The sequence below is a fragment of the Pseudophryne corroboree genome, chromosome 8 (assembly GCF_028390025.1).
Source record: "Pseudophryne corroboree isolate aPseCor3 chromosome 8, aPseCor3.hap2, whole genome shotgun sequence".
NCBI lineage: Eukaryota > Metazoa > Chordata > Amphibia > Anura > Myobatrachidae > Pseudophryne > Pseudophryne corroboree.
Genome location: NC_086451.1, coordinates 191,364,884 through 191,380,557, shown reverse-complemented (window position 1 = coordinate 191,380,557; position 15,674 = coordinate 191,364,884). Strand labels below are relative to the sequence as shown.

Sequence of the window (15,674 nt, the reverse complement as noted above, 5' to 3'; positions counted from 1 at the left end):
ATTGCTCTGCTGATACTAAAGAAAGAAAAATAAGAATTGCAATACCTCCTTATTTTTCCGCTTGTAAATTGTACCACTGTCATGCCTGTCTTTTAACCTTCTATGATTTTATTTAATCATTCTTGTTTTAACCAGTTTCCATGGCTTGCTTAGTTTATTTTACTTTAATTTACAGAGACGATTATGCATCATAAATACATCTTTTGACTCGTTGGGGCAGATGTATTAAGCCTGGAGAAGGCATAAAGAAGTGATAAAGAAGTGATAAGTGCAAGGTGATAACACCCCAGCCAATCGGCTCCAATATGTACATTTATAGTTATGAGCTGATTGGCTGGTGCATTATCACCCTGCACTTATCACCGCTTTATCACTTCTTTATACCTTCTCCAGGCTTAATTCATCTGCCTCATTGTGTGCCTCAGTTTTCAAGGTGCATATGTTTGTGAAGTAAAATCGCACATCTGAGAGGGAGCAGAAATTACTCAGGCAGCGTGCATGGCTTAGAGAATATATTGTCACTGAAATACAAAGCATCTTGTGCTTCACTTTTTCCACATTTTGTTATGTTACAGCCTTATTCCAAAATGGAATAAATTAATATTTTCCCCTCAAAATTCTACACACAATACCCCATAATGACAACATGAAAACATTTTTTTGAGATTTTTGCAAATTTATTAAAAAATAAAAAACTAAGAAATCACATTTAAATAAGTATTCACAGCCTTTGCCATGAGCTCAAAATTGAGCTCAGGTGCATTCTTGTTTCCACTGATCATCCTTGAGATGTTCCTACAGGTTAATTGGAGTCCACCTGTGGTAAATGCAGTTGATTGGACATGATTTGGAAAGGCACACACCTGTCTGTATAAGGTCCCACACTTGTCAGTGCATGTCTGAGCACAAACCAACCATGAAGTCAAATGAATTATCTGTAGATCTCTGAGACAGGATTGTCTTGAGGCACAAATCTGGGGAAGGGTACAGAAAAATATCTGCTGCTTTTGAAGATCCCAATGCACACAGTGGCCTCCATCATCTGTTTATGGAAGAAGTTCGGAACCATCAGGACTCTTCCTAGAGCTGGACGGCCATCTAAACTGAGCGATCAGGGGAGAAGGGCCCTAGTCAGGGAGGTGACCAAGAACCCGATGGTCTCTCTGTCAGAGCTACAGCAATCCTCTGTGGAGAGAGGAGAACCTTCCAGAAGGACAACCATCTCTGCAGCAATTCACCAATCAGGCCTGTATGTAGAGTGGCCAGACAGAAGCCACTGCTTAGTAAAAGTAAAAAGCACATGGCAGCCTGCCTGGAGTTTGCCAAAATGCACCTGAAGGACTCTCGGACCATGAGAAACAAAATTCTCTGGTCTGATGAGACAAAGATTGAACTCTTTGGCGTAATGCCAGGATTCATGTTTGGAGGAAACCAGGCACCTCTCATCACTAGGCCAATACCATTCCTACAATGAAACATACTGGTGGCAGCATCATGCTGTGGGATGTTTTTCAGCGGCAGGAACTGGGAAACTAGTCAGGATAGAGGGAAAGATGAATGCAGCAATGTACAGAGACATCCTCGATGAAAACCTGCTCCAGAGTGCTCTTGACCTCAGACTGGGGCGACGGTTCATCTTTCAGCAGGACAACAACCCTAAGCACACAGCCAAGATATCAATGGAGTGGCTTCAGGACAACTATGTGAATGTCCTTGAGTGGCCCACCGAGAGCCCATACTTGAATCAGATTGAACATCTCTAGTGAGATCTGAAAATGGCTGTACACCGATGCTTCGCATCCAGCCTGATGGAGCTTGAGAGGTGCTGCAAAGAGGAATGGGCGAAATTGCCCCATAGAAGTGCCAATTTGTGGCATCATATTCAAAACGACTTGAGGCTGTAATTGCTGCCAAAGGTGTATCAACAAAGTATTGAGCAAAGGCTGTGAATACTTATGTACATGTGATTTCCTAGTTTTTTTATTTTTAATAAATTTGCAAAAATCTCAAAAAACTTTTTCACGTTGTCTTTATGTGGTTATTGTGTGTAGAATTTTGAGGGACAAAATGAATTTATTCCAGTTTGGAATAAGGCTGTAACATAACAAAATGTAGAAAAAGTGAAGCGCTGTGAATACTTTCCAGATGCACTGTATATACAGAGGTGTCATACATCGAGCTTTAATATGCCTCACTGGGGGAGTGAGCTGACGGGTTCCGTGCAGCTCCACTAGAGTTGGGAGTCTTATTTTTGCTGAAATTACTTGTAGGTCTCAATGCGATGCGACTAGGATGCACCAGGAGACTGGCTAATTTGATTTATAACACTTGTACAGGTCTGTGTGCGACCGAGTCTATATATGAGGCTCAGCGAAATTTGGAATGGAAAAAAGTCACGGCCACTTTGTATGCAGATTCCGAGACTCATTCACTTCACATATACAAGTGCCGCATATCAAATGAATCAGCACAGTCTCCTGATGATTTCTGTTTGCATCATGTTGTGACTAAGATGCATTTTTCAACTAAAATGTCACCCTACACTAGCAAAGTCTCACTGTACCTGGCATGCCAACAGTGGCTGTTTGGCACACTGCAGCGAAGATGTATGAGCACACATCTGTATATACTGTACTGTTGTAAAAATAGGAAAGGCATGTTTCAGACCCCAGTGTGACCAAAGTTATCTTATATTAAGGAAAAAGATTTTTTTCTCTGACGTCCTAAGTGGATGCTGGGGACTCCGTCAGGACCATGGGGATTAGCGGCTCCGCAGGAGACAGGGCACAAAAGTAAAAGCTTTAGGATCAGGTGGTGTGCACTGGCTCCTCCCCCTATGACCCTCCTCCAAGCCTCAGTTAGATTTTTGTGCCCGGCCGAGAAGGGTGCAATCTAGGTGGCTCTCCTAAAGAGCTGCTTAGAGTAAAAGTTTGTTAGGTTTTTTATTTTCAGTGAGTCCTGCTGGCAACAGGCTCACTGCTACGAGGGACTTAGGGGAGAAGAAGTGAACTCACCTGCGTGCAGGATGGATTGGCTTCTTAGGCTACTGGACACCATTAGCTCCAGAGGGATCGAACACAGGCCCAGCCATGGAGTCCGGTCCCAGAGCCGCGCCGCCGACCCCCTTGCAGATGCCGAAGAGTGAAGAGGTCCAGAAACCGGCGGCAGAAGACTTTTCAGTCTTCATGAGGTAGCGCACAGCACTGCAGCTGTGCGCCATTGTTGTCAGCACACTTCACACCAGCGGTCACTGAGGGTGCAGGGCGCTGGGGGGGGCGCCCTGGGCAGCAATGAAATACCTATACTGGCTAAAAGATACATCACATATAGCCCCTGGGGCTATATGGATGTATTTAACCCCTGCCAGGTCTCAGAAAAACGGGAGAAGAAGCCCGCCGAAAAGGGGGCGGGGCCTATTCTCCTCAGCACACAGCGCCATTTTCCCTCACAGAAATGCTGGTGGGAAGGCTCCCAGGCTCTCCCCTGCACTGCACTACAGAAACAGGGTTAAAACAGAGAGGGGGGGGCACTTATTTGGCGATATGATTATATATTTTAAGATGCTATAAGGGAAAAACACTTATATAAAGGTTGTCCCTGTATAATTATAGCGTTTTGGTGTGTGCTGGCAAACTCTCCCTCTGTCTCCCCAAAGGGCTAGTGGGGTCCTGTCCTCTATCAGAGCATTCCCTGTGTGTGTGCTGTGTGTCGGTACGTGTGTGTCGACATGTATGAGGACGATGTTGGTGAGGAGGCGGAGCAATTGCCTGTAATGGTGATGTCACTCTCTAGGGAGTCGACACCGGAATGGATGGCTTATTTAGGGAATTACGTGATAATGTCAACACGCTGCAAGGTCGGTTGACGACATGAGACGGCCGGCAAACCAATTAGTACCTGTCCAGGCGTCTCAAACACCGTCAGGGGCTTTAAAACGCCCATTTACCTCAGCAGTCGGTAGACACGGACACTGACTCCAGTGTCGACGGTGAAGAAACAAACGTATTTTCCATTTGGGCCACACGTTACATGTTAAGGGCAATGAAGGAGGTGTTACATATTTCAGATACTACAAGTACCACAAAAGAGGGTATTATGTGGGGTGTGAAAAAACTACCTGTAGTTTTTCCTGAATCAGATAAATTAAATGAAGTGTGTGATGATGCGTGGGTTTCCCCCGATAAAAAATTATTGGCGTTATACCCTTTCCCGCCAGAAGTTAGGGCGCGTTGGGAAACACCCCTTAGGGTGGATAAGGCGCTCACACGCTTATCAAAACAAGTGGCGTTACCGTCTCCAGATACGGCCGCCCTCAAGGAGCCAGCTGATAGGAGGCTGGAAAATATCCTAAAAAGTATATACACACATACTGGTGTTATACTGCGACCAGCGATCGCCTCAGCCTGGATGTGCAGCGCTGGGGTGGCTTGGTCGGATTCCCTGACTGAAAATATTGATACCCTTGACAGGGACAGTATTTTATTGACTATAGAGCATTTAAAGGATGCATTTCTATATATGCGAGATGCACAGAGGGATATTTGCACTCTGGCATCAAGAGTAAGTGCGATGTCCATATCTGCCAGAAGATGTTTATGGACACGACAGTGGTCAGGTGATGCAGATTCCAAACGGCACATGGAAGTATTGCCGTATAAAGGGGAGGAGTTATTTGGGGTCGGTCCATCGGACCTGGTGGCCACGGCAACAGCTGGAAAATCCACCTTTTTTACCCCAAGTCACATCTCAGCAGAAAAAGACACCGTCTTTTCAGCCTCAGTCCTTTCGTTCCCATAAGGGCAAGCAGGCAAAAGGCCAGTCATATCTGCCCAGGGATAGAGGAAAGGGAAGAAGACTGCAGCAGGCAGCCCATTCCCAGGAACAGAAGCCCTCCACCGCTTTTGCCAAGTCCTCAGCATGACGCTGGGGCCGTACAAGCGGACTCAGGTGCGGTGGGGGGTCGTCTCAAGAGTTTCAGCGCGCAGTGGGCTCACTCGCAAGTGGACCCCTGGATCCTACAAGTAGTATCCCAGGGGTACAGATTGGAAATTCGAGACGTCTCCCCCTCGCAGGTTCCTGAAGTCTGCTTTACCAACGTCTCCCTCCGACAGGGAGGCAGTATTGGAAACAATTCACAAGCTGTATTCCCAGCAGGTGATAATCAAAGTACCCCTCCTACAACAAGGAAAGGGGTATTATTCCACACTATATTGTGGTACTGAAGCCAGACGGCTCGGTGAGATCTATTCTAAATCTGAAATATTTGAACACTTACATACAAAGGTTCAAATCAAGATGGAGTCACTCAGAGCAGTGATAGCGAACCAGGAAGAAGGGGACTATATGGTGTCCCTGGACATCAAGGATGCTTACCTCCATGTCCCAATTTGCCCTTCTCACCAAGGGTACCTCAGGTTCGTGGTACAAAACTGTCACTATCGGTTTCAGACGCTGCCGTTTGGATTGTCCACGGCACCCCGGGTCTTTACCAAGGTAATGGCCGAAATGATGATTCTTCTTCAAAGAAAAGGCGTCTTAATTATTCCTTACTTGGACGATCTCCTGATAAGGGCAAGGTCCAGAGAACAGTTGGAGGTCAGAGTAGCACTATCTCAAGTAGTTCTACGACAGCACGGGTGGATTCTAAATATTCCAAAATCGCAGCTGTCTCCGACGACACGTCTGCTGTTCCTAGGGATGATTCTGGACACAGTCCAGAAAAAGGTGTTTCTCCCGGAGGAGAAAGCCAGGGAGTTATCCGAGCTAGTCAGGAACCTCCTAAAACCAGGAAAAGTGTCAGTGCATCATTGCACAAGGGTCCTGGGAAAAATGGTGGCTTCTTACGAAGCGATTCCATTCGGCAGATTTCACGCAAGAACTTTTCAGTGGGATCTGCTGGAAAAATGGTCCGGATCGCATCTTCAGATGCATCAGCGGATAACCCTGTCTCCAAGGACAAGGGTGTCTCTTCTGTGGTGGCTGCAGAGTGCTCATCTACTAAAGGGCCACAGATTCGGCATTCAGGACTGGGTCCTGGTGACCACGGATGCCAGCCTGAAAGGCTGGGGAGCAGTCACACAAGGAAAAAATTTCCAGGGAGTGTGATCAAGTCTGGAGACTTCTCTCCACATAAATATACTGGAGCTAAGAGCAATTTACAATGCTCTAAGCTTAGCAAGACCTCTGCTTCAAGGTCAGCCGGTATTGATCCAGTGGGACAACATCACGGCAGTCACCCACGTAAACAGACAGGGCGGCACAAGAAGCAGGAGGGCAATGGCAGAAACTGCAAGGATTCTTCGCTGGGCGGAAAATCATGTGATAGCACTGTCAGCAGTGTTCATTCCGGGAGTGGACAACTGGGAAGCAGACTTCCTCAGCACGACCTCCACCCGGGAGAGTGGGGACTTCATCGGGAAGTCTTCCACATGATTGTGAACCGTTGGGAAAGACCAAAGGTGGATATGATGGCGTCCCGCCTGAACAAAAAACTGGACAGGTATTGCGCCAGGTCAAGAGACCCTCAGGCAATAGCTGTGGACGTTCTGGTAACACCGTGGGTGTACCAGTCGGTGTATGTGTTCCCTCCTCTGCTTCTCATACCTAAGGTACTGAGAATTATAAGACGTAGAGGAGTAAGAACTATACTCGTGGCTCCGGATTGGCCAAGAAGGACTTGGTACCCGGAATTTCAAGAGATGCTCACAGAGGACTCATGGCCTCTGCCGCTAAGAAGGGACTTGCTTCAGCAAGTACCATGTCTGTTCCAAGACTTACCGCGGCTGCGTTTGACGGCATGGCGGTTGAACGCCGGATCCTAAGGGAAAAAGGCATTCCGGAAGAGGTCATTCCTACCCTACTTGGTCAGGGGCACACCCTGGCTGAGGAGGACCTGGAGTTCTCTCACTCGGTGCTGCAGAGTCATCCGCACTCTCCCGCCCGTTTGGGAGCTTTGGTATAATCCCCATGGTCCTGACGGAGTCCCCAGCATCCACTTAGGACGTCAGAGAAAATAAGAATTTACTTACCGATAATTCTATTTCTCGTAGTCCGTAGTGGATGCTGGGCGCCCATCCCAAGTGCGGATTGTCTGCAATACTGGTACATAGTTATTGTTACAAAAATTGGGTTATTATTGTTGTGAGCCATCTTTTCAGAGGCTCCGCTGTTATCATGCTGTTAACTGGGTTCAGATCACAGGTTGTACGGTGTGATTGGTGTGGCTGGTATGAGTCTTACCCGGGATTCAAAATCCTTCCTTATTGTGTACGCTCGTCCGGGCACAGTATCCTAACTGAGGCTTGGAGGAGGGTCATAGGGGGAGGAGCCAGTGCACACCACCTGATCCTAAAGCTTTTACTTTTGTGCCCTGTCTCCTGCGGAGCCGCTAATCCCCATGGTCCTGACGGAGTCCCCAGCATCCACTACGGACTACGAGAAATAGAATTATCGGTAAGTAAATTCTTATTATTTTCATAATGCTTTATCTCTGACACTTCTGTCCTAGATGAGTCTGGTACAGATTTGGATCCAGCTGTACTAGCTACGCTTAGGAAACTCCAGGATGGATACTTTGGTGGCGCAAGGTGTGGCTGCAAATTTATATATTTTTTATTCTATACAGAGTTTGAGATCCCACAGCTAGAAGTATGTCACATGGTATCGGGCAACTAATATTAAGAAAATTCAGTAGATGTTTTAGACACAAACTCATTCTAATAATACAGAACAGCAGGTAGCAAATAACTGTACTAATAAATGTTCAGTAACTATAAGCTTAGCAAGCACAGAGAACAGAGCACTGCTATGTCATTGGCTGACTGATCTAATTTTGTTTTCTTTTTGATTGTGGATTCCAGGATTCAGACCGGTCGCTTATCAGATTTTCTTACCACGTCATGCTGCAAACACCTCAATTTCATGGACCCTGGAGTGGAGGGTAAGCTGTGCACCAAGGATAGTGGCTCCAGCAGGGGCCAATCAATCATCGTGCGGGAGCCGGAAATGCCCCTGCATGTGGCCCCACCAGCCGATGATGGTAAGAGAGGTGGAGAGGATAGAAATGGAGAAAGACTAGGTAAAAAAAAAAGTAAAGTTGAACATTGAAACAAGAGATAAAAGTATTTTGTCATTGGAAGAAGAAATGTATTTGTTAGCTAAGGTAAGATAATAGTGCATATTACAGGTTGAGTCTCCCTTATCCAAAATGCTTGGGACCAGAGGTATTTTGGATATGGGATTTTTCCGTATTTTGGAATAATTGCATACCATAATGAGATATAATGGTGATGGGACCTAAATCTAAGCACAGAATGCATTTATGTGTCATATACACCTTATACACACAGCCTGAAGGTAATTTTAGCCAATATTTTTTATAACTTTGTGCATTAAACAAAGTGTGTGTACATTCACACAATTCATTTATGTTTCATATACACCTTATACACACAGCCTGAAGGTCATTTAATACAATATTTTTAATAACTTTGTGTATTAAAAAAGTTTGTGTACATTGAGCCATCAGAAAACAAAGGTTTCACTATCTCAATCTCACTCAAAAAAGTCCATATTTCGGAATATTCCGTATTTTGAAATATTTGGATATGGGATACTCAACCTGTAATCAGTAGGCAAAGCTTTCACTTACACAAGGATTTCTAAAACGTGAAGTACATCTATTCTCGCTACATCTTTTTGACTTTAGCGTTGACTGCTTTGATACTTTAGTGACATTCGTAGTTCAGATTTATGACAAGAATGGAATTATTAAATATTATCGAACTGGAAAGAGAACTAAAACACTTAAATTCTCCTAATTCTTTAACCACTAGCCATATATTGTACACAGAGCGCACTGTACTTCAAGTTATTGCAATAAATAGCAAGAAATGATCTCCAGGTGCCTTGGTATGTGTATGCAGTAAATCCCTCATCCCATATGAATGCCAAAGTTTATGGCCCTGTGGACAGGTCAGTAAGTGGGGAAAATGCTTTTGCTTTGTATCTGGACAGAATGACCAGGTTGATTTCAGTTCTAAGATATCTAATATACTTCTGGTTCCTTGTTCTGATGTTCACCATGTTATCCTCTACTCACCTGCCTGGATTATGGGGTATATTCAATTGATGTCGGATCCTTTCCAACGGAAAGGTTCCGACATCTCAGTATTCAATGAGTGGCCAAATCATCTTGGATTTGGCTGTTCCCAACAATGCCAATCCAACTTTTGTTAAAATGAAATTGACATTGTCGGAAATGGGGCTAAAACCTATTGGATTTGGCCCCGGAAAATCGACAAAACACGTGGATCCGTGGCTCTTCCGCCGATCCACCTGTTTTCCGACAAGTCGGAAAAAAGGCAGGGGCATTGAATAGGTCGGAACGGTTTCCGACCTAAAAATCTCGGAAACTGCCGTATGTCCGGCAAGACGGCAGTTTCCGACTACAATTGAATTCCCCCCCTATACTGTATGTAATACTTAGACACAATGGGTCAGATGTATTTCCCTGGAGAAGTGATAAAGCAGTTATAAGTGCAAGGTGATAACGCACCAGTCAGTCAGCTCCTAACTGTCATTTTTCAAATCCGTAATGATTGGCTGGTGCGTTATCACCTTGCACTTATCACTGCTTTATCACTTCTTTATCCCTTCTCCAGGTTAATACATCTGCCCCAGTATCTGTTATGAGATAAAAGTGATAAAATCTATCTTTCTCCTACGTCCTAGAGGATACTGGGGTCCATTTAGTACCATGGGGTATAGACTGGTCCACTAGGAGCCTTGGGCACTTTAAGAGATCAATAGTGTGTGCTGGTTCTTCCCTCTATGCCCCTCCTACCAGACTCAGTTACAAAATGTGCCCGGAGGAGCCGGTCACGCTTAGGGAAGCTCTTGAAGAGTTTTCTGCATTTATTTTCTGTTTGTTACTTTCAGACAAGGCTGGTTGGCACCAGCCTGTCTGCCTCGTGGGACTTAGGGGAGGGGAACGGCCCAACTTCCTATAGGGTTAATGGTCTCGTTCCCCGCTGACAGGACACTGAGCTCCTGAGGGAACCATTCGCAAGCCCCACCACGGCGAGTGTACATTCCCGCAGCACGCCGCCACCCCTAACAGAGACAGAAGTTAGAAGAGTGGTGAGTACTATGCCGGCGTCCCGGTTAGCGGGTCGCCAGCTATTATGGCGGCACAAGGGTAGGAGCGCAGCTCTGAGTGCAGGCTGCGTCTCTAGGCTCAGATCAGCATTGCTGCACCGCTATAAGGGGCGAGTTGAGCCTTTTAAACAACTACCCACACTGGCACAACGCTTACAGGGGCTCTGACCCACTGTTAAGCACCAAAATCACCTCAGCCAGTATAAAAAATACAGGAAGACCGCACCATTGAGGGGGTGGGGCTTCACTATGAGCGGATCCAGCTCACCAGCGCCATTTTCCTTCTGCAGCTTACACAGACATACTGGCAGGGAAGCGCAGCTCCTCCACAAGGACTCCAGATTACCTCAGCAGTACCATGGGGGCATAGCAAGGGGGGGGGGAGCAATATTAGAATACTAAGCCCTATTAAGGTTACTTAGTTTGCGAACCAGCTAAGCTTGGCAATACATATAAGGGCACGGTGTGGCTGGCTTCATCATACTCTGGTCTCCCTAGAGGGCTCTGTGTGGGTTAACTGTGCTTTTAAGCTTTCTCCTGTGTGTTCTTTCAAATTTTACAATGTCAAAAGAGTATGACTCATGCACGGCAGAGTGTTTTTCTTCCCCAGGGGGGGGATCACTACAGTGTACTCAGGATAGTATTCTCAGGCTAGTGCAAACGTGGCCAACGCATGGCTCTTGAGCCGCATGCGGCTCTTACTTTATTCAAATGTGGCTCCCAACACTCAAAGTCACGTGACCACAACAGATCCTGGAAACTGGTGCACTCCAGCCAGACACACAGCAGCACTACAGCAACTGAAACCTGGGGAGCCAGATATTGGGCTGTAGTGACATATGAGGGTGGGCTGGAGTGACACAAGGGGGAGCTGGCGGGAGTGACACAGAAAGATCCTGGCAGGAGAGACATAATGGGGGAGCTGACTGGAGTGACACAGGAGGGTGCTGGCTGGAGTGACACAGGATGGTGCTGGCTGGAGTGACACAGGATGGTGCTGACTGGAGTGACACAGGAGGGTGCTGGCTGGAGTGACACAGGAGGGTGCTGGCTGGAGTGACACAGGAGGGTGCTGGCTGGAGTGACACAGGAGGGTGCTGGCTGGAGTGACACAGGAGGGTGCTGGCTGGAGTGACACAGGAGGGTGCTGGCTGGAGTGACACAGGAGGGTGCTGGCTGGAGTGACACAGGAGGGTGCTGGCTGGAGTGACACAGGAGGGTGCTGGCTGGAGTGACACAGGAGGGTGCTGGCTGGAGTGACACAGGAGGGTGCTGGCTGGAGTGACACAGGAGGGTGCTGGCTGGAGTGACACAGGAGGGTGCTGGCTGGAGTGACACAGGAGGGTGCTGGCTGGAGTGACACAGGAGGGTGCTGGCTGGAGTGACACAGGAGGGTGCTGGCTGGAGTGACACAGGAGGGTGCTGGCTGGAGTGACACAGGAGGGTGCTGGCTGGAGAGACACAGGAGGGTGCTGGCTGGAGAGACACAATGGGGAGCTGACTGGAGAGACACAAGAGGGTGCTGGCTGGAGTGACACAATGACGCATGGAGGAGCTGAAGTGTATTATGTGAATATGGGTTTTTCAGAATATGGGTTTTTCAATGTATTTTATGTGGATCTGGCATTTTCATTGTATTTTATACCAGGGTTGTGGCCTAGCAGGCACAAGGCCACACTCCATTTTTGCACACGCACCTTCGGCTTGATGTCGGCTCTTTGTCTCTGGTTAGCCACCCCTGGGCTAGTGGGTCCAAACCAGTATGGTTGGATTCATTAAAAGGGATGATCTCAAATATTTCACATAAATTGTCCAAAAGTGAGAAAGAGACGCAATACTTAAGACAGTCTGTGGATGACCTGATGAATAGAGATTCAGAGTCCATACCAGCGTCTCAGACCCCTACCATTTGTCCACAAAAGCGTACACTGGCCCAAATCCTGCTGGCTGACACTGATAATGATGTATCAGACACAGAGGAGGGTGAGGTGGACTCGGGAGGGTGGGATGCAGCTCTGTCACAAGGAATACAGGCCCTGATAAAAGCTATTAGAGACGTCCTGCACATTCCTGACAAAGTGACAGAGGAAGGTGAAGAATCTTATTTTAATGTAAAAAAGAAATCCTCTGCTACTTTCCCTGCATCTAAGGAATTAAATTATCTATTTGAAGAAACTTGAATTAATCCTGACAAGAAGTTTCAGATCCCTAAAAAGTTACTTTTCCTCAGGATGATAGAAAAAAATGGGAAAACCCACCGATTGTTGATGCATTGGTATCTCGGTTGTCACGTAATATAATCTTACCTGTCCCGGGGGCACCCTCCTTAACCACTTAACTGGCATGGTCAGATTTCATGCAACTGCGTCGTCCCACCCTGTCCCCCCGTTTTTTACGAGGAGATCCGTTCTGCAGATGTACATAATATAATGTTTAAATATTTGAAATAATACTTTTTCAACTTTATTAAATAAAATACATTTTAAAAAACAAGGTTAACGCTTTTGAAGGGAAAAATCATGGTTAAAGGACACGGCTGAACGCAAGATTGAGACCAATCTCAAATCTCTGTACACAGCTGCGGGGTGGCCCGAAGACCCACTATAGCTTGTGCATGGATCATTAGGGCCATTGCAAAATGGTCAGGTAACCTAATTGAAGGGTTAGATTCTTTACCCAGAGGGGAGATAGTTTTACTCATACAGCATATACAGGACTGCAAATTTTATGGTGGAGGCCATAAAAGAGATAGGCTTGCTCCATGCATGCACCACGGCCATGGCAGTGTCAGCACACAGGGGCCTATGGCTACGTCAGACTAAGGATGCGAATTCCAGAAAAGGTGTGGTAAGCCTACCATTCACAGGTGAGGGCCTGTTTGGAGATGAACTGGACATGGATATCCAAGGCTACGGCGGGTAGTTCTACATACCTTCCTTCTGCAGCCCCCCAGCTAGGAAGACCTACTCTGCTCCAACTCTGCAGTCCTTTCGGACAGCAAAATTTAAAAATAAACCAAAGGTTCTTCTACAGCCTTCAAAGGCAATAGAGGTAAACCCAGAAAACAAGCAACTGCAGGTTCACAGGAACAGAACTCCGGTTCTGTGTCCTCAAAGTCTTCAGCATGACGGTGGACCACACTGCCTGATTAAGAGATTTCATTCACATATGGACAACATCATGCCAGGATCCCTGGGTCAAAGAGCTCTTCGCCCTGGGGTACAGACTGGAGTTTCAGGAACACCCACCTCACAGGTTCTTCAAATCAAGCTTACCAGCTTCTCAGGAGGCAAGTATAATTTTACAGGATGCAATTCAAAAACTGGTACAGAGTCAGGTCATTGTTTCAGTTCCTCCTCAGCTACAGAACAGAGGTTATTATTCAAACCTGTTTGTATTACCGAAACCCTGACGGTTAGGTAAGACCCATTTTAAACCCCAAGTCATTGAACCGTATTTACGGGTGTTCAAATTCAAGATGGAGTCTCTGACAGCGGTGATCTCAGGTCTGGAGGAAGGGGAATTCTTGGTGTCTTTGGATATCAAGAATGCGCACCTTCATATCCCAATCTGGCCGCCTCATCAGGCTTATCTAAGGTTTGCATTACAGGACTGTCACTACCAGTTCCAGGCCCTGCCATTTGTCCTCTGCACGGCACGGAGGGCGTTCACCAAGGTAATGGCAGAGATGATGTTTCTCCTCCGCAAACAGGGAGTGAACATAGGGGGTCATTCCGAGTTGATCGCAGCCAGCAACTTTTTGCTGCTGCTGCGATCAACTAATCCCCACCTATTGGGGAGTGTATTTTAGCATAGCAGGGCTGCGATCGCTTGTGCAGCCCTGCTATGCATAAAAATTTCCTGCAAAACTAAAGACTAGCCCTACAGCTACTTACCCAGTGTGACGGATCCAGCGATGAAGGTCCCGGTCCTGACGTCAGACATCCACCCACCGTTCGCCTGGACACGCGTGCATTCTTCTTACCACTCCCCAAAAATGGCCTCCAACGGTGAGTATCCGCCTCTCCGCTGTCAATCTTCTTCCGTCCAGCGCTGCGTCTTTTCTTCTTGCTAGGCGCTCCGTTGCCTGGCGATGTCTGTCGCCGGGAAATGGCGCCTGTGCGCAATGCGCACGCTGCGCATGCGCAGTTCTGACCCGTTCGCACCGCAGCGAACTACCGCTGCGTGTGAACGGGTCAGAATGACCCCCATAATCCCGTACCTGGACGATCCGCTGATAAAAGCACCATCCAGGGAGCGGTTGTTGGACTACATTGCCCTCTCAACGCGACTACTCCGGGCTCATGGGTGGATTCTGAACCTACCAAAATCTCACCTTGAACCAACACGGAGGCTGCCGTTCCTGGGGATGATACTGGATACGGAGGCACAGAAGATATTCCTTCCATTGGAAAAGGCATTGGTAATCCAGTCACTGGTTAAGGGATGTTCTAAGACCAACCCAGATATCGGTGCATCTATGCATTCAACTTCTGGGGAAAAAGGTAGCCGCTTACGAGGCTCTGCAGTATGGAATGTTTCAAGCAAGGTCCTTCCACCTGGATCTGTTGGACAAATGGTCCGGATCGCATCTCCACATGCACCAGAGGATGTACAATACCCTTTTACAGGCATCACATCTTCTTCAAGATCTGGCCATCCAGGTACAGTCGGACAATGTGACGGCTGTAACGTACATAAATCGACAGGGTAACAAGGATTCTCCTCTGGACAGAAGGACACACTGTGGCGTTGTCCGCAATCTTCATTCCGGGAGTAGACAACTGGGAAGCAGATTTCCTCAGCAGACACGACCTCCACCCAGGAGAGTGGGGCCTTCACTCGGAAGTGTTCGGGTGCTTGACACGTAGGTGGGGAATTCCACAGATCGACATGATGGCCTCTTGTCTCAACAAAAAGCTCAGGTTGAGAGACCCAAAGGCAGTGGCGGTGGACGCTCTGGTGACTTCATGGGTCTATCGGATGGTGTATGTGTTTCCACCACTTCCATTGATCCCAAGATTTCTTAAAAGAATAAAAAGGGAAAAGGTTCAAGCAATTCTCATTGCTCCGGATTGGCCGAGAAGGGATTGGTACGCGGATCTACTGGAAATGCTCGTGGAGGGTCTGTGGCCTCTACCTCTTCGAGAGGATCTTCTGCAACAGGGGCCGTTCGTCTATCAAGACTTACCACGGCTATGTTTGATGCATGGAGGTTGAGCGTCAAATTCTAGCCCGGAAAGGCATTCCGGACAGGGTAATTCCTACCTTGATCCAAGGCAGAAAAAGGGTAACCACCGTATTTGGAGAAAATACGTCTCTTGGTGTGAAAACAGGAAATTTCCTGCGGTGGAGTTTCAACTGGGACGTTTCCTGCTTTTTCTGCAGTCAGATGTGGATATGGGCCTATGCCTGGGCACCATAAAAGTCCAGATTTCGACCTTATCCATTTTCTTCCAGAAACAGTTGTCTTCCCTCCCTGAGGTTCAGACATTCTTTTAAGGTGTTCTGCACAT

At 47.1% G+C, this 15,674-nt stretch overlaps 1 protein-coding gene across 12 annotated transcripts in view; it reads left to right on the top strand.

The window, feature by feature from the left end:
- Positions 1–15,674, top strand: part of PHKA1 (phosphorylase kinase regulatory subunit alpha 1) — an 828,488-nt gene that overhangs the window by 566,773 nt on the left and 246,041 nt on the right. For 10 of the 12 annotated variants that reach the window (XM_063937031.1, XM_063937029.1, XM_063937028.1 and 7 more), the window contains 2 exons: positions 7,508–7,586; positions 7,860–8,038. In XM_063937031.1, the coding sequence (XP_063793101.1) occupies positions 7,508–7,586; positions 7,860–8,038 (258 nt within the window). The remainder of the gene's footprint in view (positions 1–7,507; positions 7,587–7,859; positions 8,039–15,674) is intronic. The other 2 variants (XM_063937030.1, XM_063937027.1) reach the window with 1 other exon arrangement.